Source organism: Diabrotica undecimpunctata, chromosome 1, assembly GCF_040954645.1.
Source record: "Diabrotica undecimpunctata isolate CICGRU chromosome 1, icDiaUnde3, whole genome shotgun sequence".
NCBI classification, from domain to species: domain Eukaryota; kingdom Metazoa; phylum Arthropoda; class Insecta; order Coleoptera; family Chrysomelidae; genus Diabrotica; species Diabrotica undecimpunctata.
In genome coordinates this window covers 191,727,065-191,754,802 of record NC_092803.1, presented here as the reverse complement: position 1 = coordinate 191,754,802, position 27,738 = coordinate 191,727,065, and the positions used below count along the sequence as shown (strand labels likewise).

The following is a 27,738-nucleotide window of genomic DNA, read 5'->3' as shown; positions in this document are numbered from 1 at the left end:
TAGAGTTATTGTATCTTTTATTATATTTACAAGAATAATTTAAATACTTATGAACATACACAATATTTCTTTTTTTATCTAAAAATTTCTCTAATTAAAACTATTTTAGAAATTATATAAACTCCTGGAAAACATTTAGGTATCAATGAAATTTTAAAATAATTTTGAAAATAATGATTTTAATGTACTAACCGTCTTAAAAGTCCGCTTGGGATCTCTTATATCTATAACATTTCAAGTTATGCTGTTGTATTCTTAAGTTTTCTAAAGTATTATAAAGTAGATGAAGCAGACTTTTCACGGCCACCTAACAGTTCTGATCTCAACATCATTGAGCATTTATAGGACTTTCTAAGATCGACATCTTAAATTCGCACAAATTTAAGACAAATGATGCAAACATTGCGTTCAGGAGTTTAGATTTCCTATTACAATTTAGAACACATTATAACTTTACATAGTAATAAAATTTTATTTATAAGTCTTTGTCCCAATCAGAAAAATCATCTGGAGGTACATCTTTGTCATCCGGAAACTTCTCAAAGTACCTCGTGTCAACATTGTCAATTAACTTTGGCCTATATGGGGGTTCCACCTCGAGGTGACTAAGTTTATTCCAGTCCAAACTACCGAACCACAGATGCTTTTTGATTGCCTGAATACCGGTCTTCTGGCAACCCAACCGGTCTGAAGACGATTGTGTACAAAGCTTTTTTATTAGATTCTTAGCAGTTCCTGACACGTACTCTGGAAAAATCACAGACTCTATTCCTTTCAGAATTAGCTTGTAAGTATTCATATGACCAGGATCGTTGGTTCTGAAAGGCGTTTTACCTACAAGAAGTTCGTAAACGAATACTCCATAGGCCCAGTAGTCCACAGCTCTATTATAGCCTTTGCTCAGGATTATCTCTGGGGCTACGTATTCCGCAGTACCTACAAAAGTAAATGTCTTTTCTTTAGCATCAGTCCTTTTGGCGAAACCAAAGTCAGCTAACTTTATGTATCCATTATGATGTACAATAATATTTTCTGGTTTTAAATCCCTGTAAATTATTCCAAGGGCGTGGAGATAGCTTAGGCCTTCCAAAACACAACCTAAAAACGTAAGTGTAAGCATTATCGACCAATCGAAGGGAAAAGAAAAACAAAGATATTACTACTTTATACATTTAATAGAAAATGTTGCGGATATGAATCCATATGCTCCATCAATTCAAATCTACAAGTAAAATTGTTAGAAAAAGATAAAGAGGAAAACGAGGTATGAACTTAACAAGATTATATCTATAAGACCATAATAAGTTTTATTAAAATATTTCATAAAGAAAATTAAAAATCAGCACTATGTATTTTAGTTGTATTTTAAAAATATGTAAAAAAATTAACATTCAAATCAGAACAATGTTAATAATCAGAGCTTGTGGTAGGTTTTGGCCTCTTTTACAATCTGTTTTATTCTGTTGTTTTAGACTTTCAATTTCATCTACGTACTGTTCCTTTTTCGCTGTTTTTCTACGTACAAAGCTTTTTTCACAGAAACCTATTTGAAACGCTCCTTGCTTCCTTATATACAGTGATGAGTGCCTTAAGAACCGGCAAAATAACGCAAAAGATAGAAAACATAATATATAAATATAATAACGGATTTATTACGGCTGTCGCCGCTTCTCCGCCCCCAATTTCCATCTTTTTCTGTCATATGCAGTTGCCTCTTCTAAATCTCTTGCCGAAAACGAAAACATAATACGTTGTGAAATAAAAAGAGATCAAAGTAGTAGAGGTGAGAAATTATCGATAGAAACCTCTAATTTACATTAAATTACATTAGGACTATCGATAGTTTCCCACCTTTAGACGTTAGCTTATGAGCTAGTTGACTTCAGTCATAATATTACAAGTATGACGTCGAACATTTACATTTTTTAAATTTCGCATAAAGTAAAAACTGATTGAAGGCAATAAAGCAAATGTAAGTAAACAGTTTAATTATTAGTAATGTGATAATTAATTCTGTGTTGACGAATACAGAATAACAAGCTATAATAATTCTGTATTGAGAAGAGTGTATGCGACGTCTCAAATCATAGTTTATTATTGATCAATATTTTAATTTTGGATAAAAAAATACTCCTACTTAAACTGTTTTACTTACATTACGTGATACGTATTACTATGACTGAAGTCAACCAGCTCATAAGCTAACGTCTAAAGGTGAGAAATTATCGATAATTCTAATGTAATGTAAAGTAAATTATTGGTTAATATCGATAATTTCTCACCTTTACTACTTTCATCTCTTTTTATTTCACAACGTATTATGTTTTCTATCTTTTGCGTTATTTTGCCCGTTCTTAAGGCACTCATCCCTGTATATTACTGCTTTATGTTGTATCTCTCTGCAGTATTATTATACATATAATATACATATACGTACAAACATTATTTCTGTTTATGCTTTTCTTGTATTTATCATACCTTCCTCGCAGTTACTTTGACTTGATTTTTTTCCACCTTTTATTCACAGGAACGGTCAAGTACCACCTAAAAATTCTCCCCCAGCTTTTCTTGGTATTTCGCTGCGCATTTTGAGTGTTTTAGCTTTTCTATATACCACATATTTTTCATACATCCTCCATCATTATTGACGATAGCTAGGTTCTCCAGAAAAAGTTCTCTCACCAGTGATCTGAATCGCAGTTTAGTCCTCTTAAAGGTTGGACGGCCGTTACAGGCAAAGAATGTCTTCTAGACACTCGACGTGGTCAATCTGATTCAGTAAACTAGTTTCAGGTGTTTTCCAGGTTCCCCCATGACTATTTTTTTAAGCTCAAAAAGTTTAAAAAAACTTACTTTTTATCACCAGTCTATTACTCCTGCTGAGTTATCTAAAGACATCATTTTTCATTATTTCTCGTGTGCAGGGAGCCAAATGTGGCCAATTTTTTAATAAAATCTTCCTTGCCAACTTTCCTTACCATAAAATCCCCCAGCAGCAGTATCTTATCACAAGCTGGTACCGTAATACAAATTATATCTATATATTTCATCGTAAAAATCTTGTTTATTAGCTTCTTCTTTATCTTCAGTGGAAACATATGCAAAAATAATGAATATGTATGTATGTTCTTAAAGCTGAAATTAAATCTGATTTTACATTATCTGTCGCAGAAACCTAACTGGTCAAAACCTAAGAATTTTTTTCTTATTTTACTGGGATTAAGCCACAATTAAAGGTTAAAGTATGTTTATTGACGTTTCAGTTTCCACTTCGGAAATCGTTCTCAAAATACAAACATTAGTGTAATAATTCACTAATGTTTGTTTTTTGAGAATGATTTCCGAAGTGGAAATTGAAACGTCAATAAACGTACTTTAACCTTTAATTGTGGCTTATTCCCATTTAAATAGTAATTACTTTAACATGCCATCAGAAATAGCTTCAGAACAATATTATTTTACTGGATATAATCAATCCTGTTTCTTTCAGTTCTATCACATTTTATGATTTGCTATAGAATAAAGAAAACTTCTTGCAATACGGTTACTTCTATCTTATACTTCTGAATTATATTCGAAACTTCCATCATTTTGCCAGAGTTACATACTATGGAGCGAAAGTATATTTCGAATCATTAAAACGTTAGATCCATTTCCAAAAAATCCAAAAGCTCCTTCGGAGCATTCACAACGAATAGTATCTTTTCGAGGTAAGTTTGTTAGACATTCAGAATTATGTCCGTATTTTTTAATTTATTAATTTCTATAGATTCTAAGGTAATAAAGCTAATAAAGACAGCTTAGGGCCTTTATTTTTGATGTGAAAAATTTGAAATTCGTCATTAAATGAATGTTTTTCTATTATTGAATGCCCTTTTATGTTCTGCTATAAGTTTATTAAAAGTTCTACCACTTTGACCGATGTAAGTTTTTGGGCAGTTGCCACATTTAAATGTGTATACACCACTGTGTAAGAGCCTTTTATTTTGGCTCTTGTTGTTTTTAATATATTTGCTTAAGTTGTTTGTTCTAAATGCTGGTATTATTCCTTTCTTTTTTATGTGTTTGGCTATTTTTGCTGATATCTTGCTTGCTTGTATATGTAATCGAGCAGAAGGTACTGGGTTTTTCTCTGGTGGTGGAAATACTAATTCCAGGGCTGTCTTATGTAGTTTTTTATTTAAAATTTTATTACTTGTTTGTTCTTTGTACCCATTATTTACTGCTATTTGCTTTATGATTTTTAATTCTATCTCAAATTTGTATTTTGACATCGGAATGTCTGTTAATTTATATAACATGCTATGGTAGGCTGCCAATTTATGTTGTGTAGGATGGGATGATGAATTGTGTATAATCGTGTCAGTATGGATAGGTTATTAAAATACGGAGAACTCATGTTTTGAAGTCTGTTTCTATTGTAAATTCAATATGACTATGGAGTAAATTAATATAAGATAAAAATTGGTCAAGTTGCCTGTTAGTTCCTGTAAAACATACCAGTACATCGTCTACGTATCTCCACCAATATAAAAACTGTTTGAATACAGGATGTTTAGAAATTTTTGTCTCCTGATGATCCATAAAAATATCTGATAGCAATGGACTTGCCCATTACAAGTCCTGCACTGTTATCTCTATATATTTGATTATTAAATTCAAAGTAGTCCTGGTTTATGCAAATTTCAAGAAGATGTAAAATTTAAGATGTAATCACAATGAACAACGTTGCACAGGGAACTTTTTCGCTGTACTGAATCATCAATAATAAATTCGTAAAAAGAATTAATTAGGACCGAGAAAGTATGACTACAAATTTTACACCTACACAGTACAATCCTACAACATGTTTAACTCATTCTGAGACAAATATATAGTAAAAGAGGACGAAAAAGAAGAATCTTGCATTAACAATCAACATATGAATAAAGTTACCTGCATAAAACTTGGCTTTGTCTTCATCAAACCTCTTTAATTTTTGGGAATGCAACAAACTCCAAAGATCGCCTCCCAATCCAACTTCCAATATAAAATAAATATATTTGCTAGTTTTGAAGCTTCTGTACATTCTAGTTATAAAAGGAGAATTGCAAGAAGAGTGCAAATTTTTCTCATTATACACTTGTTCTTGATGTGTTTTCTTCCGAATTTCTGACTTTTTGATATACTTTAGGGCAAAGACAAGACTTTTCTGTCGACTATGTTGAATCAACTGTACTCTTCCATACGCTCCCAGCCCCAACGTCTGTAAAACGTTGAATTCGTCTAAATTTATATTTGGAATGTCTGATAGTTTCTCCGTAGCTGTGTAAGGTTCACTCTTCAGCCTTACGAACTCATGAATGTTGCCGAAATGCTCTATAAAGTGTTCCCTGGTTAGGGTTAAACATTCAACACCGGGAGGATCAGCTCGTACTGTGGCTTGTCTAAATTCATCCTTCAAGAGGGCTACTTCTCCGAAGTATCTTCCCCTAGATAGTTCTTTTACCTAAAAATTTTTAAAATTGAAATGAAACATAAGCACAGAAATTATTGGAAGATAACTATTTAAATGATCAAAGAAGCATAAATTACAACATTAGGGTTTGTGCTTCTTTATTTGACTTTTGGATAATACTAAAAAAATGGGAATCTACCTCAATTTCAAGTGAAAATACGTTTGTAAGTTTTGTAAAAATTATTATACAAATTACTTACTTTTTCATTATCTTTTTCTACAGTAACTGTTCCAGCTCGTATAATGTAAAACTTATTGCCTAACTCGCACTGTTTAATAATTTTAGTACCACTTTTAAAAAATTCTAACTCTAAGAGATTCGCCACTTGGTACAACTTTTCAATGGGAGCAGTGCCTAATTCAGGTACATTTTGTAGAAAAGATGCAATTTCTTCTTGTTCCTCTAAAGCCGTTTTAATGCTGAGTATCTTAAAGGTCTTACAATCTAAAGCCCACACCGAGCAGTTATTGTCGACGGCTCTAATAGAGGCATGCCGTTTGGCTGAATAAAGAATCGCCAGCTCTCCAAATACTCTGACGTCGTTGAATGTGGTAATACTTTGGTTTTGGATCAATATTTCATATGTACCTACAATAAAAAAAGCAGATTAATTTAGTAAAAGAAATGTATAGTCCTATATAAAGTACGTGCCTCCCAGTGGTGGGATACAGGCGACAACACCCTCGTTGGCAGAGCAGTCTTTAAAGAAGATTTTATTGCTTATACAAAAAATTGTTCTGTAATATATTTTATCATTATCTTCCAATTTTCTTAATAAATTTCACTTTTCTTGGTGTCCACTTTATTTGTTCTTTTATCTTCTTCTTTGAGTACCGTGCCAAAGTTTTAGGCGATCTTGTGCGGCATGTAATAATTCATCTGCTGATAAGCCAGTCTTTCTTTCTACCAATTTCCCTTTTTCCGTCGATCTTTCAGTTGAGTATCAACTGCATTATCCTGTATCTGCTTCCTCTCATTATATGCCCCAGATATTCGAGTTTTCTCTTTTTTATCATCCTTATTAAGTCGCCTTTACCTTGACCTACTCTGTTCAAGACTTCTCTGTTTGAAATGTGTTAAACCCATGATATTCTGAGCATTCTACGATATAACCACATCTCGAAGGCTTCTAATTTGTTCATCATGTTAACCTTCATAATCCAGGTTTCACATCCATACAGTAATACAGGATACACATAACATTTTAGGAACTTAATTCTCAGCTGTAAGTTCAGCTGAGAATTGCTCAGAATAGATCTAAGTTTCATAAATGCTCCTCTTCCAATTTCTATACAAGTTTTAATTTCTTCATCCGGATTTAGTGTCTCGTTTATCCAACATCCTAGGTATTTAAAATGGTTAACTTTTGTTATCGGTTCATTATTGACAATCAGTTTTATAGCGCCGAGGTCTTGTTTACTAACTACAAGTAACTTTGTCTTTGTTATATTTATGCTTAGTCCGTTATTAGAACATTCTATAGTGACTCGATCTATAAGGAGTTGAAGATCTTCGATACTTCCAGCCATGATCGCGGTGTCATCTGCATATCTGATGTTGTTAATAGTTTCTCCCCCGATTCGAACTCCACATTGCCCTTCCAAGGCTTCGTTAAAAATTATTTCTAAGTAAACGTTAAACAAAATTGGGACCAAGACACAAACGTGTCTAACACCTCTTTGAATACAAATTTTGTCTGTTTCTTTGCCGTCTACCAGACTAGAAGCTTCTTGATTCCAACATAGATGTTGTAAAAGTCTCAGATCTTTATCATCTATTCCAATCATTTCTAGATATTCGAACAGCCTACCATGTTGAACCCTATCAAATGTCTTCTCAAAATCTATAAAACAGGCGTAAGTTGGTTTCTGTACTTCCCATGATCGTAGAAGTAGTGTTAGCATTGAGAACAAAGCTTCCCTTGTTCCCAATCCTTCTCTGAAACCGAATTATTTATTTCCCATTGTGTCTTCACATTTCTGCTTGATTCTATTAAGAATTACGCTAAGAAGTAGGTTGAGAGAGTGACTCATGAGACTAATTAGTCTAAAGTCTTTACATGATGATGTATTAGGTTTTTTTGGAAGTGGGATAAATGTAGACTCCAACCATGTTTGTGGCAGTATTCCAGTTTCATATATGTGGTTATACATGTTTGTTAGTTCTGAGACATTATCGTCGTCTAAAAGTTTGAGCCAGTCTGATGGTATTTGGTCAGGGCCTGGAGATTTCCCATTTTTGCTTTGTTTGATGGCTTTCTCTACTTCTGCTTTTAAAATACTAGGACCAGTATTCGTATACTTTGTGGTGTTAAGTGGTGGCCTCGTATCCAGGAAGAGCTCTTTTACGTAGTTGGTCCATTTTTCCTTTTTTTGGTTTAAGTTGAGAATAATTTTACCTTTGGAGTTTCTCATAAAGTGAGGAGTTCTTTTTCTTTGAGTGTAGGTAATTTCTTTAATATTTTTTGTGTATATTAAACTCGTCATGTTTTCTTTGTAGTTCTTCCATCTCACGACATCTCTGTTCCATCCAGGCCTCTTTTTCTCGCTTAACCTCGTATCTTATTTTCTATATTCTCACAATACTGCGTCGTTATGTCCGTTATTTTTATGAGAATTGAATTATTTTACTAGAAATTTTTAAAAGGTAAAGCTTTTACCTAAATTAATTTCTTAAATCCTCACATATCATTGAAAAATGATTCATGTCATCTCAAAATTGTTATCAATGCGGAAATATGTGCTGCGGCGGCAAATCTGTGATGATCGTATTACCATCAAATTCATACTTGCCATTATATTACATTTTTGTTGATGGTTGGAAATTAAATAATCTGGGTATTATTTAATATTTTAGTGGGAATTACGTCGCCGGTAAATGACCAATCGGCAAAAATGTTATTTAAAAAATACAAATAGTTTTTACAATCAGTGTTTAACTTATCGTTCTTTATATTATATCGGCTGGTAAATCTGTGTTCGATTGCTTTGTCTGGATAGTTTTCGTACTCATTTTGTTAATGATTTTTTATTGTGAAGTGAGACAAAATATTTTGTTAAAAGTTTTTCGTAGAATAAAAATGGATATAGTCAATGCTATAATTACACGACATCCTCGCCATAGACTAGTCTAACAAGAGGAAAGATAAATTATCTGGAAGGTATGTATATGACGGATTTAAAAAAAACTGATGGACTTAAAACACTACTTTCACCGAAAGCTATTAGTAGCCGTTCTTTACCAGGAGTATCAGTGACAACAGTTGAACGTATTGTGCGTGAGAAAAAACTAACAATTGGTTTTAAACCTTCATCTACAAATTAGCTCGAATGAAAACTCATTAAGTTGGATGAAGCCAAAAAAAAATATCCTTCGCAGACCTGTACATTCATTTTTATTTAAAAATAGGGCTCCAACTCTCAAATATGTATAATTAAAATAGAAAAATACATAATTTGCCTAAAATGATATGTGAACTATTACGAAAAACATTATAAGATCTTAACTTTGGATATATAAAACGATGTCGAAATTCCATTTTAATAAATAAGAAGGAAATATTATCATGGTAATGTAATTATCTACGCTCAATTCTGGAATATAGTGTGGCAAAACAAAAAAATTATTACCCTGATAAGATTTGACAAGACACTGCAAGCCTTGTTTGAAGGTTTATGAAGCACCGTCAAGTAAGGGATGGCGTCTAATTGTCGCCCATATTGGCAGCGATACTGGTTTTCTGCAATATGGTGCCTTTGTTTTTATATTGAATAAAATTTTGTACTATCAGACATGAACTGCATATGCTTCGAAAAGTGGTTCGAGAACATTCTCCAGCGTGTAGTTATAACTCTGTAATATTATTAGATAATGCATTTTATCACAGCCGCCTTGTTAAGCGCATTCCAATAATGACTGACAGAAAATCCGTCATGCAGAGCTAGCTACTCTCCATCTGCTTAAAGGTGATACTCTAAGTGCTGGACTTTTTTATGTAGCCTACCCTACTGTAGGAGTTTCCCACCAGAGTCTTCATTTGGTCTACCCACCGTGTTGGATATCTTTTTCTTAGTCTTTGGCCGTCTACCTTTCCTTCTACTATCAATAGTTCCATAGTCCCTATTCTTCTGACATACGTTTGAAGAATGAAACCAAACGAAACAAAAATATCCAAGAGAACCACAAAAAATCAAAAGTAGGATATTAAAATATGGACAGAAGATTTATTCGGTATAAAAATAGTAAAAAAATGAGGTGAAAGGAGAGAGACGATGAGGGGTCACATGTCTGTAAAACGATATTGGTGATATCCAAGATAGAAACTAATATTATTATATATAATAATATTATGTTAATAAAAGAAACTTATGACGGACTAGATTAATCTCTCTCTCTCCAATAGCGCTACAGCCCAAATCGGGGCTTGGCCTACTCCAAACTATGCCTCCAACCTTGTCGGTCCCGCGCCGATCTTCTCCAGGTTCTCACGTCTAGCAAATTTTGCGCGTCCGCTGCCACTTCATCCTCCAATCTTTTCCGTGGCCTTCCTTTTAGTCTTGCGCCCTGCATTTTACTATCTAGGGCTCTTTTCAGAAATCTTTCTGTCTCCATTCTTACTACATGACCAGTCCAGCGAAGTCTCTTAAGTTTAACGAATTCTGAGATAGGAGTCTCTTTGAACAGTTGGTAGAGTTCATGGTTGTACCTGGATCTCCATATTCCGTTTTCGTTAATAGGTCCAAATATCTTTCTAAGGACTTTTCTTTCGAAGACTTCCAGTTTTTTTTTGTCTCTTATGTCATCACCTATGTCTCGCATGCATAACATACTATTGGTCTGATAATAGTTTTGTAGACCCTGATTTTAGATCTCCAGTGTGTGTTTTTGGAGCGGAACACATGATCGAGTGAAAAATAAGCTTTGTTTCCCTTTACTATTCTTCTTTGGATTTCTGGTCCGGTCTCTTTTGCCTTTGTTTTTAATTGTGAATATATTTCTGCCGCCTCTTCTGTCCTGCGAGACATGATGCTGATATCATCGGCGTAGGCGGCAATCTGTATTGATTTATTTGTTAGGAGATTACCTCTTCCTATATTCAGCTGTCTTATAACATATTCCAAGGTCAGGTTGAATAGTGTCGGTGCCAGCCCGTCTCCTTGCTTTAATCCTTGGACTATTGTAAAGTTTTCAGTGAGCTCATTTTGGACTCTGACCGTTGCTATTGACGAATCCATTGTTGTTTTTACCAGTCGGATGTATTTTTGGGGGATATTAAAGCTCTGCGATATTGGATATAACTTGTTCCTATTACTAGATTAATACTTACTAGAAATATAAATAGTTGGTTAGTTATATCGGATTTAGTAAGATACATCTACTTAAGCAATTAACGTGCTTGATTTACAAAATATAATCCTTATAAAAATTACCTGTACGTGAAATATACACGTGAGCTCCAAAATCACCCTCTTTAATAAGCTCTTCCCCTAAAGGCACCTTTTCGTTATACATGCAGTCAATAAACCTTTGGTACCGGTCATTTTTGAGTACATTTGATAGGAATTCGTTTTGTTCCAATGCAGCCCTAATCTGATTTTCTTCCCTAAAACAAAAAGAACTTAATTTTCTGACTATAACTGCATCCATTTGGTAACATTTTAAATAGTTTATTGTTACGATACCTTTTTTCCTACGATAATTTCTGTGTTATTAGATGAAGAGGACATAAAAGTAAATATTTCTGCAGAATGTGATCATCCGTCATAGAAATTACTACAATATAATCACACAGTACACAAACTGCGACCAAGTAAAAGTACAATAAAAGTTCTTAGACTGAATGACGTAAAATTGAAAACAATTTCGTTTACGAAACCTACGCACCAATCGATATAATTTTCTGAAACTCAGGTCTATCAAAAATGTATTTTATGTCTCAAATATCTAAATTTATATTTTATCTGCGCAGTAAATTGAAAATATAAGAAGTTAGACTAGACAACCAAGTTTATGTAGAATGTATATGGAATAAGTAGCAAGAAAAGCTTGAAAATAAAAGAGAAGGGATGACAAGCTATAACCGTGTGATGATGGTAAATTGAGTTCAGGAATTTCAGTAAATTTCGAAATTGACAAACTGTGTTAGTAATAATCAAAAGTTACTACGATTAGATGATTTTTGTAGAAGAGATGGTACCTAATATTAATCCATTCTTTCATGGTTTTTGCTCAGGGTGTTAAAGAATCGCTTCGATTGACATGAAATTTGAAATACGCATAGGAATCATATCAAAGAAAAAAATTTATATAATGCCGATGTGTGCTTTTACTCCAGAAGTGAGTGTCATCCTATCTTAGAAGTGAAAATATTTCACCTTTAAATAACTCTCGAAATCGATAGAAAAATTCAATGTAAAGCAAAAAATGTTACACAAACTTTTCTTACTAAGGGTGCGTTCATTACGGAGATCATGGCATGGTATCCTCGCCTAGAGCATAGCACTGACAGTGAACGCTCGCATTTAAAATAATGCATTTATTTTACGTGGCGATGATAATATAATACCATCCTATGGTCCGATCGAGGGTCGGTGCCTCGTTATGAACGCACACTTAGTTAATATGTTCCAAGTAATTCTCGCTTAAAATTGTTGTTTTCCTACTTAAATGCACGTTTTTGGGTTTTTTCAAAAATACTTCGAAAGCAGTACATTTTAACCAAAAAGTCATTGGAATCAAAAAGGAACATTTCAAAATAATAAATCGAATGTTTTTTAAAAATTTTATGGCGGCTATACAGCCTGAGTTTAACCCGGCAACTGTGTTGTGGAGGGAAAATCACCCACGTCGTTCATTAGCGCTTGTTAAAATAGTGGTAACATCGCCAGATTCTTCTGGCGCCCCGAGCGGTGCTCCTAAATTCCTTTCCTTTAAAAGTACCTTTTAGTACCTTCCCATAATTATAATAGACCTTGTATGGCATCATAAATTTCAGTATATAAATAAGATTTGAATGAGTGGTGTCGCGTTCTTTGGACTTGTGGGTGATTTTGATCCCACCACACAGTTGAAGTTCAGTAGGTATTATTTAGTTTTTGGTAATTTTCATCCCACAACATCGGTTCATGTTTAACAGGTAAGTTCTTATACTACCACAATTGATTTTGATTTTTTTTAACAGAAACATAATTGCATTGGTAGTAATATTGAAAATTAATTAGATATTATTAATTTCAGACATATGGAGATATGATTAGTTGGGAGAAAGAACAAGAAGCCCTCTTGAAGCTTTGGAAGGATGAATTAACTGGATCAGAGTTAGGATCAGAAAGCGAATGTAACATTAATTAATTAATTAACAGACCATGTGGTCTGTTAACCGCAACATTACATTCGACAACTGGTTTACCAGCATACCGCAAATGAAACATTTGCTTAGTAAACATCGGTCAACATCTGTTGGAACTATTCGTAAAGACAAGAGGTATATACCGACCATCTTTTTGAATTCCAAAAACAGAGCTGAAAAACACGCAATTTTCAGATTAAAAAAAACATTTCTTTGGTGTCCTTTGTCCCGAAGAAAAATAAAATAGTGTTAGTAGTTTCTTCACTTCATCATGATACAGAGTTTGACCACAATCAAATAAACCTGAGATTATAGACTTTTATAATCACACAGAAAGTGGCCTAGATATGGTTGACAAAATGTCTGCGTTATATAATGTGTCTGGTAGGTAATAGCAAGCGATGGCCTCTAACAATTTTTCACCGCTTAGTAATGCAGGAATAAATAGTTATGTTATTTATCAACATAATAAGGCAACTGAAAAACTAAAACGCTACTTTTTAAAAAGAACTTTGTTTGGCACTAATTAAACCATATATTGAAAAACGAAGTAACAATCAAAGAATAGCATCAGACTCACTGACCTCCCAACAAAAAACAACGAAAAACATCCAGATGTGGAGTGTGCCCCGTTAAAAGGACAGAAAGTGTCAAAAGAAATGTGTAAAATGTGACATTTTTCTTTGTCTTGAACATTGTGTATACTGTTATGCAACAAATTGTTAATTATGCTATTTAAATAAAATTTCTTGGTTACTTTTTATAAATTTTGTATTTTTTTTATTCTGATTAGCATCTAATAATAAAAATTTTATTGTTTTTTACCAATGGTGTCATCAAGTGACACCAATCACGCACTTCGATGTTCATCGCCCTTCCTTCTGGAACATATAATTAAATTTAATTGGTTGAGAAATCAAAAAGTTTCATATAAAAGTTAATTTATCTTTAAATATGGGACATTTTCGGATCTCAAGTCAGTAGTGAAGTCAGTGTCAACACATGGTTTTACCCGTGTAGGGTAGCTCCCTAGAGCTCTTTGCTCGAAGGGCTCTGTTTCTTTCTAAGACTCTGAAGCTGAGTTTTTTCTTCTTAGAAAGAATGTGTTTTATTTCAACCACCTAATAAAACCATAATGGCATTATCTCTTCAAGATAATGCCACAACAAGAGCGTACCGGCCAACTATGCAATATAACACCATATTGCGCCATATAGTTGGACAGATTAATAAACATGGAAACTTGCACCAAGTTGCAATCAGTTTTTCATACGTTTATTAATTACACCGGAGACGACAATGGAAGTGATAAATATTAATGATTTCATGAGAATCGTAAAAAATGGTAAAAATCGCCTAAACATTTATTTATCTGTCGAGTTGATATAAATTTTATTTAAAATTGATCTCGAGCGCGTACCTGACATTGAAAATCACCGGTCGATTCAAGCGTTATTTCTAAGAGAACGGTTCATTCTTCAGAAAAGTGCTACTAATCTTTTTTGTTCAAAATTTTTTTATTTGATATAACAATATTTTTTATTTGAAACATTTTTTTCTACGGCATACAGATTCTTAGTAAAACGATTTTTTCTTCCCTCTCCTACGGAGGGGAGTAAAACATAGGCCTCTTCCTCATGTTTCCAACCCCGTCAATCTTGCGCCGCTCTCATCCAGTTTTTATCGAGTCTTCTTAAATCGTCAGTCCATCTTGTAGGTGGTCGACCGACGCTTCTCTTGTCTTCCCTTGGCCTCCATTCCAATAACCTCTTTGTCCATCGCCCATCTGTCATTCTGGCTATGTGTCCTGCCCATCTCCATTTTAGTCTGGCTATCTTCTCGATGATGTCAGTCACTCCGGTTCTTCTCCTGATGTCTTCGTTGGTTATTCTGTCTCGCAGAGTTATTCCTAACATGGACCGCTCCATTCTTCTCTGCGTGACTCTCAGTTTGGTAGCTGCTGCTTTTGTTAAGGTAAGTGTTTCTGCTCCGTACGTCAAGACTGGGAGGACGCACTGATCAAATACCTTTCTCTTTAGGCATGTGGGCAGCTCACTTTTAAAAGTTTCTCTCAGTTTTCCAAATGCTGCCCACCCAAGGCCGATTCTTCTCTTCAGTTCATGAGTCTGGTTATCCCTGCCAATCATAATTTCATGTCCCAGGTATTTATATCTATCTACGAGTTCTATTTCTTTTCCACCAATACTGATGTTCTGGTTGGGTACCAAATTGGTCATGATTTTTGTTTTCGAGATATTTATATTTAAACCTACACTTTCTGTAGCCACAACGAGTTCCTGTACCATCTCTCTTGCCATACCTAGATCTTCAGCTATTATAAGTATATCATCGGCGAAACGTAAGTTGTTTAGATATTCTCCATCTATTTTTATTCCCTTTGTCATCCAATCCAAATTCTTAAAAGCATGTTCTAGCACCGTATTAAAAAGTTTAGGTGACATTGGGTCTCCTTGTCTAACCCCCCGTTCTATTTTTATGCGATTACTGTTAGTTTGTAATCTGACAGTGGTTGTTGCCTGCAGGTATATTTTGTATAATAATTTAGTATATCTATAATCTAGCCTGCATTCTTTAAGCGCCTGTAATATTTTGCTTAGCTCAACTGTGTCAAAGGCTTTGTGAAAATCGATAAATATTAGAACTAGAGGTTTATTGTATTCCACTGCTTTCTCTATTAGGGTTTTTATACTTTGTAGATGGTCATTTGTTCCGTAACTTTTTCGGAATCCTGCCTGTTCCCTTGGTTGATAAGTCTCTAATTTTCTTTCCATTCTCTTAACTAGTATTCGCGTAAACAACTGAGGAGGCTAATCGATCTGTAATTCTGTAAATTTGCTTTGTCTCCTGCTTTGTGTAATAGAATCATAGTAGCGTTGTTCCAGTCTGTTGGAATATTGGCGCTGTGAAGGCAGATATTGAAAAGTTGTTTAATTTTTTCAAGTAATACATCCCCTCCAATTTTTAGTGCTTCTGATACTATTCCATCTTCACCCGGGGTTCGATTATTTTTCATTTTATTCAGGGCTTCTTTGATTTCTGATTTTGTTATATCGGGCATTAAATCTGACCCTTGGTTTAATACCCCAGTTTTTAGTGTAATTGGAGGTTCCGTATTGTTATCTTTTTTTCTTGATCTATATAACTCTGTGTAGAACTCTTCGACTATTCTTAATATTTCATCTCTGTTCGTTGTTTCTTCTCCAGTGCTGTTTCTCAGTTTGTTAATTTCTATTTTCCCCTTTTGTACGCTCCTCTTCAAAACTTTCATGTTCTTATTTTTCTCTATTGCCTGTTTTGTTTTGTCTACATTGTAGTTTCTTATGTCTTTTCTTATTGCCTTTGTGATCGTCTTATTTATTTGATTTATCGCTTCTTTGCTTGTAGTGTTATCTCCTTTCATTTGTCGCCTTAGTTCTATAAGGGTTTTCGTGGGTTGACTCAGTTTTTCATCTTTTTTGCTTGTCGGACAATATTTAATTTGAGCCTGTTGCATTGTGTTGACTATTTGTTTGTTCAATATATTGATATAGGCTTCAAGTAAAAGAAATTTGTTTAGTTTTATTTTACAGCGAAATATCATGTTTTTGGAATTAAATAAGCAAAAAAGTTTGAACATTAAAATGACTGGCACATTAATCCGCTTAAGCGCAATCTTATCTAAAACACCACTATTAATCCGTATAAATACACAAAGAGATACGTGCCGAATAATCAAACTATACATATAGGTACAATTTCCTCTAATATTCCATATGTCAACATTAACAAATATTTAATAGGAATAAATAAATAAACAGTAATAGATATACATCTACAAAGTAAACGGATGAAAAGCTTTTTCCTAGGATCGCTTGATAAAAATCCTTTCTTGCTTGTCTTTAATGGTCATGATAAAGCGTCGTTAGCTGGGAATTCAAATTTTGTTACTTTTTGTTTTCATAAAATCATGATTTAAATTGAATTGAATGGTTTTGTTTACAAGTTTATTTTCTGTTTTAATTTGAAAAATTGAGCTAATAGTTAATAATTGTAAATTGCATGTACAATGCCGACAAAAAATCTTTATATTGCCAAATATTGTTACAATTAATGACGAACAGGTAAAAGCAAAGATCAAGAAGCTAAAAAACAGAAAATCACCTGGAACAGATGGTATACCCAATGAACTCTTAAAATATGGAGGCCCTGAACTTGCAAGTAAACTGTCACAACTATTTAACAAAATCTTAAACGACACAGAAACACCAGAGGAATGGCATAAGAGCATCACAATCCCCATATTTAAAAAAGAACAAAAAACTTGCCCACAAAACTACAGAGGAATAACCTTCTTATATACAACGATGAAACTTTTCACGAGTATTCTTACGGACAAATTGGAAAGGCAAATCACTAATGCTGAAAAACAACAAGGTTTTACAAAACAGATGCAGTATTCATAATAAAACAAATAAAAGAAATAGCTATAGAGTTCGGCATGCCAGCGTATATTTGCTTCATTGATCTGACGAAGGCGTTTGACAGGGTTCGCCTAGGAGACATTCTAAATATGTATATTAATAGAAAATAAAACACCAACCAACATAACAAAGATATTCCATAACCTAAATAACAACAATGTAACCAAAGTTAGAGTAGGAGATCAATTCACTGAAAATATTCCAACACCAGGAGGAATTAGACAAGGCGACAGTTTAAGCCCCTTCTTGTTTAACCTGCTCATGGGCAAAATTATAAACAAAGTAACATCTCTCAATCTCGGATACAGAATGAGCAACAAAAGAATTGGTGTGGTATGTTAAGCAGATGATGCAGCAATTATTGTCGAATCAGAAGATAGAGACAGCTCTTTCAGTTTTTTTAAATAAGCCGCCGACCATTTCTACCAACAAAACTAAATGTATGACAATGGAAAAAGATCCGCTCAGATGTAAGTTAGTGGTTGAGAACAACCCCATAGAACAGGTGATGCAATTCAGATATCTGGGCATAGATATATCAAGCACACACGACCCAGTAAAGGACCCAAGGAGTCAGATCAACAAAGCATCCGCATTGTCGGGATGTCTGCGGGAGATAGTCTGGTCAAATCCATATATGTGCACAGATAGTAAAATTAGAATCTACAAGACTCGCATACGACCGATCATGACATATGGCATAGAAGTGCGCGAAGATACCAACAAAACGAAACAGATGCTAAAGGTTGCTGAAATGAAAACCCTAAGAACACTAGTAGGCAAAACAAGAAGAGACAGGGTGAGAAATACAAACGTCAGAGAGCAGTGCTAAATTCAAGATATTGTAAGATGGGGAAAGCAGCGTAAGAGGATGTGGTACAATCATGTAAGACGAATGGATGAGAATAGTCTCCCAAAAATTGTCCTAGAAAGCAACCCGCCCGGTTCAAGACATCCCGGAAGACCACCTAAAAGATGGAGGGATAGTTGGCAATCTACCTCCCAGGAAATTAACCAGAAGCAGCTTCAGAATTAAACAGACCGAAAGATGTCCAAGGAGTAGAAGAAGAAGAGTCTTTAACTGAATAGGTTGAGTCGGAGACAACTGTTTGTCTCAAGTCGTCATTCAGAATTATGTATGTACTTTTTAATTTGTTAATTTCCAAAATCCCCCTACATTATGACAACGATAACTATTAGTAAAAACAGGTATACAGGTGTTTACGTTCATATATTGACGTAAAACATTCTATTGCGGGTTTTATCAATGGTATGAAATTAGTGGTGATTCAAACATTTGAATAAATCTGATAAAAGAAAACATAGAAGTACATCAAAATACTTTAAGATTAAGATATACGTTGGGTTATCATGTTGTAAACAATTCGTGCAATATAGTTATATTTATTTTTCTCTGAGTCTGTAATAATTGAGGCTGATTATAATACACATGTGGGTCAATAAAAAAGGAAATTATAAAAATATTGAGTTTAGATGTTTTTTGCAATGTTGGTATATTCGTGTTTGAGCATAAACTGATGTTGTTATGGTCACTTTTATTTTGTAGGCTAGTTCGTTTATATCCATTTGTTTCAGTGTCTCTATTGATCTTAGTCTTGTCACAGTATATTGCTAAAGAATTCTTTACTAAGCAATATACTGTGGTCTTGTGCTTGACGCTTTTTGTGTTCGGTTTGCTTTTGAATCAAGCCATTGGTGGCAGAGGCGGACTAAGGCCTAAGCAACCTAGTCACGTGACTAGGTTCTTAGTTTCCTACATAATTCATTAAAAGAAGTCTTTAAATTAGAAACATGTTTTGAAAGGAGGAGACCCAATCTTAATACCAGACGAAACCATAATTCTGCTATTTTGAAAATCAGTTTCTGTCCAACAAATTATGCAAAAAACTGAATCTATTTTCTTAAATTACCTAATGCTTTCTAATCTGATCAGAATCTAATCAAAAATAGATATGTTTAGCTTCTCAAAATACTCAATAAAACAACAGGTTAGAATACTTACCTAAGCATTCTTTTTGTATGTCATGTTTTCCCAATGATATTTTTTTACTTGTGTAAGTAGGTTTATTAGATTAATAAATATTTATATTTATTTATCAAGAAAAGGGATAAACGCAAATGCTCTAATTATAGGGGAATAACTGTTATCAGCTCAGTGGGGAGGTTGTACGGTCGAATAATAAAAGAAAGAATAGAATCAAAATATGAAGACATATAACAAAATGGATTTCGTGCAGGAAGATCGTGCACTGATAGTATATTCGTTCTGCAGCAGGTAATCGAAAAACGGAAGGCAAGGAATCTATCTACCTACCTATTGTTTGTAGATTTAGAGAAGGCATACGATACGGTACCTTTGAAAAAACTGTTTCAAAGATTGACGAAAGTAGGTCTCAGTAGAGAGCATGTGGATGCTATCGTAAATATATATAAAAATGCAAGAAGTGTCGTTAAAGAAGGAAACTTTATATCTGAATCATATCCAATAACAAAAGGGGCTTAAACAGAACAAGGATGTTATCTATCTCCGACCTTATTTCAAATATATATTCAATCATCGCTAGAGCAGTGGATGAAACAAGTATCTGGAATGAGAATAGAGATAAGCGGTGGTAAATGTCTAATAACTTTATTTTTCGCAGATAATCAGGTAGTTGTAGCGAATGATGAGGAAGACATGGACTACATGTTTAGAAAACTAAAGAAAGAATATGAAAAATGAGGCCTCAATATGAAGATGTCAAAGACAGAGTATCTTAAAATAGAAGATGATAAAGAAGATCCAGAATTAGAAATTAGAAACATTAAAAAATGTAACGAATATAAATATCTCGGATCTATAATATCTAAAGAAGGCACTACCAAAAGAGACATCGAAAACAGAACGCAGCAGAGAAAAAAAAGCGGTACACATTCTAAACTCTCTACTATGGTCTAAAGATATTAGACAAGAAACGAAATTAACAATCTATCCAACCTTGGTAGAGCCTATTATGACTTATGGGGCAGAAGTTTGGCAGATCACGCAAAAAGATAGAAAAAGAACAGAAGTAGTAGAAATGGATTTTCTAAGAAGAGCGTGTGGTGTATCCAAAAAAGATTATATCAGGAATGAAGATATTAGAAGGAGGACAAATACTGTATATTCCAGTGTAGACCGTATTGAAAAGAGACAACTAGTATGGTATGGTCACGTGAAACTCCAAAACCCGGCGGCGGTGGGGTCCCACGCATTAGACGCGTCTGCCGGTGCGGGGACCCCGCCCTCGATCCTGACACACACACACACACACTTTTCGAGCCTTCCTCGACAGACTATCTAGGAGTAGCCGACTCACCCTATCCAACTTCCCGCCCCCTCACACCCCAACAGGAAGCTCGTAGCTCGGAAATTGTCGGCGAGGCACTGGTGGGGTCACTGACGCCAAATAGGTGACACCAATAAATACCACTAGAAGAGAAGACCAGCCCAACTGCATCTCAGCATGCATCACCGACTAGTCCTTATCCTCACGGAAGGATGAATGGCGAATTCCCGGCGCCAAAAAACGGGGACCTTTTGGCTATGGAATGGTAACCCAGACAGAGGAGTCCAGATGGAGAAAACCAGCTTTTAAAAAATCCGCAATTCAAGCTGGAAGACATCGCGGCGAAGGATGAATGGCCATGCGTAGTTGGTCGAGAGCGATTCCTGTAAGGAACCAGGCGACACCTCACAGTAATTAGCCTTACTCGGGCATGCGGGGCTCTGCTCGAGTGGACTGCAATTCCCTAGCTACTCGTGGGAACAATATGGAAAATAATATGGAAACCAATATTCCCGAACAACCCGTAGTAGAAAGCCCTGAAGGCACTACTATACAGATAGCGAAGCCGACCAAAAGGAAGGCGGTCAGAGTCACCTCCCTAGAGGAGGTGGATCTAATGACAGACGAGGAGGTTATTAAGGCCAGGCTGGCCGGGGCCTCCAAGAAGAAAGTAAGGGATCTGGTGGGAAAAGGCCAGGATTACATTGAAGCCAAGCGCTCGGTGATCAAGGCCAACCTCACCAAGGTGCTTGGACGACAAAAGGACAATCCCCCTAAGTCTAAAGAGAAGGCGGAGCAAAAGCTGGAAATGGCTACGCAAAAGTCTACAAAGAAGCGACAAAGGTCGGACCACAGTACGCCGCCAGCGGAAGCCAAAAAGAGGCCGAGGAAGTCAGAAATGACTTTTACACAAGCCCTTTGCTCGGCAAAGGTGGCTGTAGTATGTGATGGCTTCCCTGGAGTCAGGATGGAACCCACAAAGCTTAAGGCAGTGCAAACATCCATCTTGGAGGCTCTGGAGAGAACGCCAGAAGAAGGGCCGCAAATCAGGCTGCTAAAGAGCACATTCAAGCCCGGTTACCTGGTAATGACGTGCGCGGATAGTGCAAGCGCACAATGGCTCAGGGACACTACTCCCACTCTGAAGCCTTGGGAAGGTGCAAGCCTCCAGGCTAAGGACGAGAGTGAAGTCGAGAGGCCGTGTTCTTGCACTGTCTACATCCCAGACGAGGACGGAAAGAGGTTGGGGGCGGAAAGTGTGCTGACTCGATTAAGGGTCAGCAACCGAAAGCTCAACACCCTTATATGGACCGTTTTGGGCAAAACACCTGCAGAAAAAGGGCAGGTATGGGTCCTCTCAATGGACAAAGAGTCCTTTGAGGAACTCAACAAACTTCAAATGTGTCCTTACTTTGGCATCGGAAGAATTAAATTCCGTGTCAAGGATGATGGGTACATTAAGAAGGTTGCAGAGGCCGGACCATCGGGGTTGCAAGGCGTAACTGCCGCAACCTCGGCAGTCAAGGCTAAGCAAAAAAGAAAAGAAGTAAAACCTTCAGAGGGGCAAAGCTCTAAAGCAGCGCCAAAGAAGGTTAACACTTCGACCAAACACAAGGCTCGCCCTAAGGATGATAAGTCGAGGGAAGGAGCTAAAGAAGGAATAATCCCGAAAGAAGTCCGTACCGACTTGCAGGGGAGTGCTACAAACCCGCCCAGAAGGCTAGAAGCCACTGAGTGGGTGGCCGCTCCCATGGAAGGGGTAGAGGACACGGGAAAACCCGAAAGTTAGCCTTCAGTTTAGAGGAAGGCAGAGTAAAGGTCCTGCAGGTCAACCTTCATCATGCTAAAGCTGCGTCGGCGGTTTTGTGCAGAAGGTTTGACATGGAAGGCCTGGACTTGGCCCTACTGCAGGAACCATGGCTCCACGGAGGGAAGATTGCAGGCTTGAAGCCGCAACAAGGTAAGTTACTATACGATGCGAAAGGAGAGACACCTCGAGCATGCATTGTATATGGTAAAGAAGTAAACTGTACACTGATTCCGGATCTTTGCTCCGGAGACTTTGTTACAGGTATTTTAACCGCTTCCACCGAGGAAGGTAGTAAAAGATGGTTGGTCTGTTCTGCCTACTTCGCTGGAGAGAAGGTCTTCCGCCCAGGCATAGTAGAGGACGTTATAACCTACAGCCGAAGGGAGAACCTTCATCTAATACTGGGATGTGATGCCAATGCCCACCATCTGGCATGGGGGAGTACGAACATCAACAGTCGAGGTGAGTCTTTACTACAGTTCATCTTAAGCATGGGTTTAGAAATAGCCAATATAGGAAATAAACCTACCTTCGTTACGGCCACGCGCAAAGAAGTCTTAGATGTAACACTTTGCAGTGAAAAAACGTACGATACTATAAAGAATTGGCATGTGTCAGAGGAACCTTCATGTTCCGACCATAGGCACATTCGATTTGATTTAATTACTTCGACTCGAATGGTGGCAAGGTTCAGGAACCCGAGAGAGACGGATTGGGAAGGCTATAGAGGCTCACTCGAGAAGTCTCTTGAGGGAGGAATCGGCACCATAAAAGATACGGACGATCTCGAACTGACAGTCGAAACGGTGAGGGGAGCTGTTCTGGCCGCTTACCAGGAGAATTGTCCAGAGAGAGAAAAGAAAGGAAAGAAAAACACACCCTGGTGGAATGAACACTTACAAAAGCTTAGGGCAGATGTAAGAAGGCTATTCAATAAAGCCAAATTCAACCAGGACTGGGCCATTTATAGAGAAAAACTGACGCAATATAATAAGGAGATCCGAAAAGCCAAAAGAGACTCGTGGCGAAAGTTCTGCGAGGAAGTCGAACAGGCTCCCGCATGTTCCAGAATCCACAAGGTCCTGGCTAAGGATGGTATTGCGAATCAGGTCGGCCTCTTGAAGAAAGAGGACGAAACGTATGTAGAAACCCTGGAGGAAAGCTTAATAATGCTCACCAAGGTACATTTTCCCAGCTCATCCATTGACAATAATCCTTCGGTAGAGGTAGCTCATCCCAGAAGGCCTACTAAGGCGGACTGGAAATTAGCTACCGACATCACGAGACCGGAAAAAGTCAGGTGGGCCATCAATAAATTCCAGCCATACAAATCACCTGGAATGGACGGGATTTATCCAGCCTTGCTACAGAAGGGACAGGATGTGATCATCCCGCATCTAACAAAGATCTTCAAAGCTAGTTTGGCATGGAGATATATTCCAACCGCATGGCGAAGGGTGAAAGTCACATATATCCCCAAGGTTGGTAGGGTAATGGACCAGACCCCCAAGTCATACAGACCAATAAGTCTATCCTCTTTCCTAGCAAAAACGCTGGAAAGATTGATAGACAGGTATATTAGGGACAATGTGCTGATGGAGAATCCACTTAGCGGTCGCCAATATGCATACCAGCCAGGAAAGTCAACTGACTTGGCGCTGGATGATCTTAACAGACTGCTCTCAAAGTCGCTAGATGACAAGGAGATAGCGGTGGCGACGTTTCTGGACGTGGAGGGAGCGTTTAATAACGTCTCCTTCGAGTCTGTAACGGACGCGCTTAAAAGAAGAGGAGTTCCTGCCTTCATATGCGAGTGGACAAAGGCGACCTTAACAAACAGGATCATTGTGTCCTCGTTAGGTGAAGCCACTATTGAAGCGAAGGCAGGAAGCGGCTGCCCACAAGGAGGAGTTTTATCCCCATTACTGTGGGCTACGCTTATGGACGACCTACTTAATACACTGACCAGGGAGGGTTTTTACTGTCTGGGTTATGCGGACGATTTGGTAATTGTAGTCCGAGGACGCTTTACCAAAATAATTTCGGAGAGACTTCAAGTCGCTCTGAGGATTGTGGACAGCTGGTGTGAGGAAGAAGGCCTGAAGGTTAACCCTAAAAAAACATCTGTTGTTCCCTTCACCAGAAAAAGAGCACTGCAAGGCTTACAGCCACTAGTGCTCAAGGGAGTAGAAATCCCATTCACAAGTCAGGCCAAGTACTTAGGTGTAATATTCGACCAGAGGCTGACATGGAAAGCACACATTCAGAAAGTCACACAGAAGGCCACTATGGCCCTGAACACATGTAGACGAATGTGTGGTAAGAATTGGGGGTTAAATCCTAAAATGAACCTCTGGTTGTACACAAGGGTTATAAGGCCCATGATAACTTATGGTTCAGTGGCGTGGTGGAACAAAACGCAACAGTCCGGGGCGATTCGATTGCTCAGTAGCACACAAAGGCTTGCATGCTTGAGTGTTACCGGAGCCATGAGAACAGCCCCAACGGACGCGCTAGAAGTTCTGCTAAACCTACCACCTCTGCATATATACATACAGAGTGAAGCCAGATCAACAGTACATCGGTTGATCCAAGGCCAAGCTCCAATAAGTATGATGCAGGGAGCTGATAACTTAAGGCTATACCAGGACATAAAGGCAGACCCCGTTCTAGGAATGCCTGTAGACCGAATGGTTACGAGGTATAGTTTTAACAAAAATTTTCAAATTATAATACCAAAAAGAGAGGACTGGGAAACTGGTCCGCCGCTAACAGCAAACTCAATATGGTATACGGACGGCTCCAAAACGGATACAGGTACGGGGGCTGGAATATATGGCATAAAACCAAGGACGGAAGTCCGGGTATGTCTAGGAACATACGCGACCGTATTTCAAGCCGAATTAGCTGCTATACACAGGTGCGCTATGGAACTAATCGGCCGAAATGTAGATAACGACTCCATCGTTATCTATTCGGATAGTCAAGCGGCTCTAAAGGCTCTCAGTTCGGTACAGGTCGATTCATGGCTGGTATGGAACTGTTTGGATGTCCTCTCTCAGGTGGGAAGTCAAAACAGGTTGACACTTGCCTGGGTGCCGGGACATAAGGGTCATCGTGGCAACGAGAAGGCCGATGAATTGGCCCGAGAAGGCGCATCTACGCCACTGGTTGGTCCGGAACCCTTCTTTGGAATCGCAAATACGATAAAAAGGGCAGCCATACACAAATGGGTGCAACAGAAGTCTCTTGAGTGGTGGAACAACTCACCAGGACAGAGGCAGGCCAAACAGTTCATCAAAGGACATTCGGCTAAATTTACAGCAGACTTACTTTCGCACAGGCGCAGGACTGTCAGAATGATAGTGGGTCTGCTCACTGGGCACTGTAGACTCAATAGACACCTGAGTCTCATAGGCCTGACAGAAGAGGACACCTGTCGTTTCTGTCTGGAAGAAGAGGAAACCGCTCTACACGTTCTGTGCCATTGCGAAGGTCTCGTACGAATGCGGTTTCTAGAACTCGGAGAGGAAAAACCGGAAGCACCAGGCTACATGAAAAGGCCACTATCAAGGCTGTTGAGTCTCATTAAGAGGACCAAGCTAGATGAAGTGCTTTAAAATAAGGGGGAAACACAATAGATCTGCAAAGGTCGCAGTGTATCAGGCTCTATTGGCCGCCCCATTTTCTACATTCTTCATGGTCACGTGAAGCGAAGGAATGAAGATAGATGGCCAAAGAAAGCTTTAAATTACATACCACAACAAAGAAGAAGAAGAGGAAGGTCTTCAGTTGCCTGGGAAGAAAATGTACGGCACATAATAAGAGATAGAGCCATCAAAGAAGACGAATGGATGGACAGAAAACGATGGCGGTCGAAATGCGAGAAGCGGCAGAGGCTGTAGGAACCTCTATTTGTATACTATGTTTGCTTATTTTATGTATTTATTGTATAAATTCTAAAAAGACTAAAAAGACAGTCAAATCCTGGTTAAAGAACACTAGAAACTGCAACTCCACGACTTTTGAATTACAGCAAAAATATTGATAAACATATGAAACGAGCGATAAAATCCTTTAGAAACGTTATTTTAAGAAACTTGACAGGAAGACGAAGAAGGTGAATAAAATTAAAACAAAAAACAATACATAAATAAAAATTAAAACAAAGATAACATTAACTTCGAAGTTGAAGACATCCATGACATGAAAAGTTTCGAATAATTGTTGTAATCTATTTAATCAAAAGGTATTTTTAAAAGAAACTCGTTTAAAAGATATCTAATTTTTTTCTACTTACTCTTTAGTTTTCGGATAAGTTTTTACATCAGCTGTTTCCACTTCATACGTGGCCGTGCCGATGGATTTCGAAATAATCCCCGATCGCCTCTTTTCATCGATTTCATCATCGTATCTGTCTTCGTTTAACACACTCGTACCTCGTTTCACCCTACAGAACAACATATTTTCCCTGCATGCACTGTTTGTTGTATTATCACTGTTTTCACGAAACTATAAACGCTCAAGATACTGCTATATATTTTCTAGAAATTATTTGGTGTCGAGCCTTTGATAGAGCTCACTTGTTTTATATTAAAATTAATAAAATTGATAAAATTGAAATATTATCAATATTGTTTATCAGATAAGTAGTATGTTATGTATTTTGATCAAGAGGATTCTTTGTTAGAATAGAAAATGAATTCTTTAAGCGAGATCGTTATAAGGATTTTTGATAATCACTTTTTTTATTGTTTTGCCTTAATCTAATAAAAACTGTAGATTGATAATATATAGAAATCAATAGCGTACGATTTTTTTTTATTATTTTATTGATTTAATATTTTATTTCTTCATCTTCACTACCTGGCATTCTTATTCCTCGATAGGTTAATTCTATCATATATACACAATATACAGTGGATATCAGCCAAATGGAATAAACTCGATTACAAATAAATCTAGGCGTAATAAATATAATATCATAGTGTAACGAATATTTTGCCTACCACATAGGGTATTGCTATGGGGGTTGAAAATTAGGGACAGAAATTATTGGGGCAGAGATAGGGCAAGCAAAACAAATCGAAACTTATGCGAATGGTACTCAGGGTTTGTTTGGAGTAGCTGGGTCGTAGATAAGTTGAATGGCAAGGGGATTGGATTGGGGCAACTACAAAAATGAAACAAAGGGGTATTTACATGAATCTCCTGGAACAAATAGACAAAAAAAAAACAACGGGAAGGACCAAAACAAATTAATATCAAAAAT

At 36.9% G+C, this 27,738-nt stretch overlaps 1 protein-coding gene across 1 annotated transcript; it reads right to left on the bottom strand.

The window, feature by feature from the left end:
• Positions 1-27,142, bottom strand: LOC140432792 (cGMP-dependent protein kinase, isozyme 1-like). Its single transcript, XM_072520904.1, has 5 exons — positions 26,767-27,142; positions 10,928-11,100; positions 5,698-6,086; positions 4,936-5,488; positions 1-1,098 (listed from the first exon to the last, which is right to left on the bottom strand). The coding sequence occupies exons 1-5, from the start codon at positions 26,928-26,930 to the stop codon at positions 476-478; spliced, it is 1,902 nt and encodes a 633-aa protein (XP_072377005.1). The 5' UTR covers positions 26,931-27,142; the 3' UTR covers positions 1-475.
• Between the last annotated feature and the right edge of the window lie 596 nt (positions 27,143-27,738).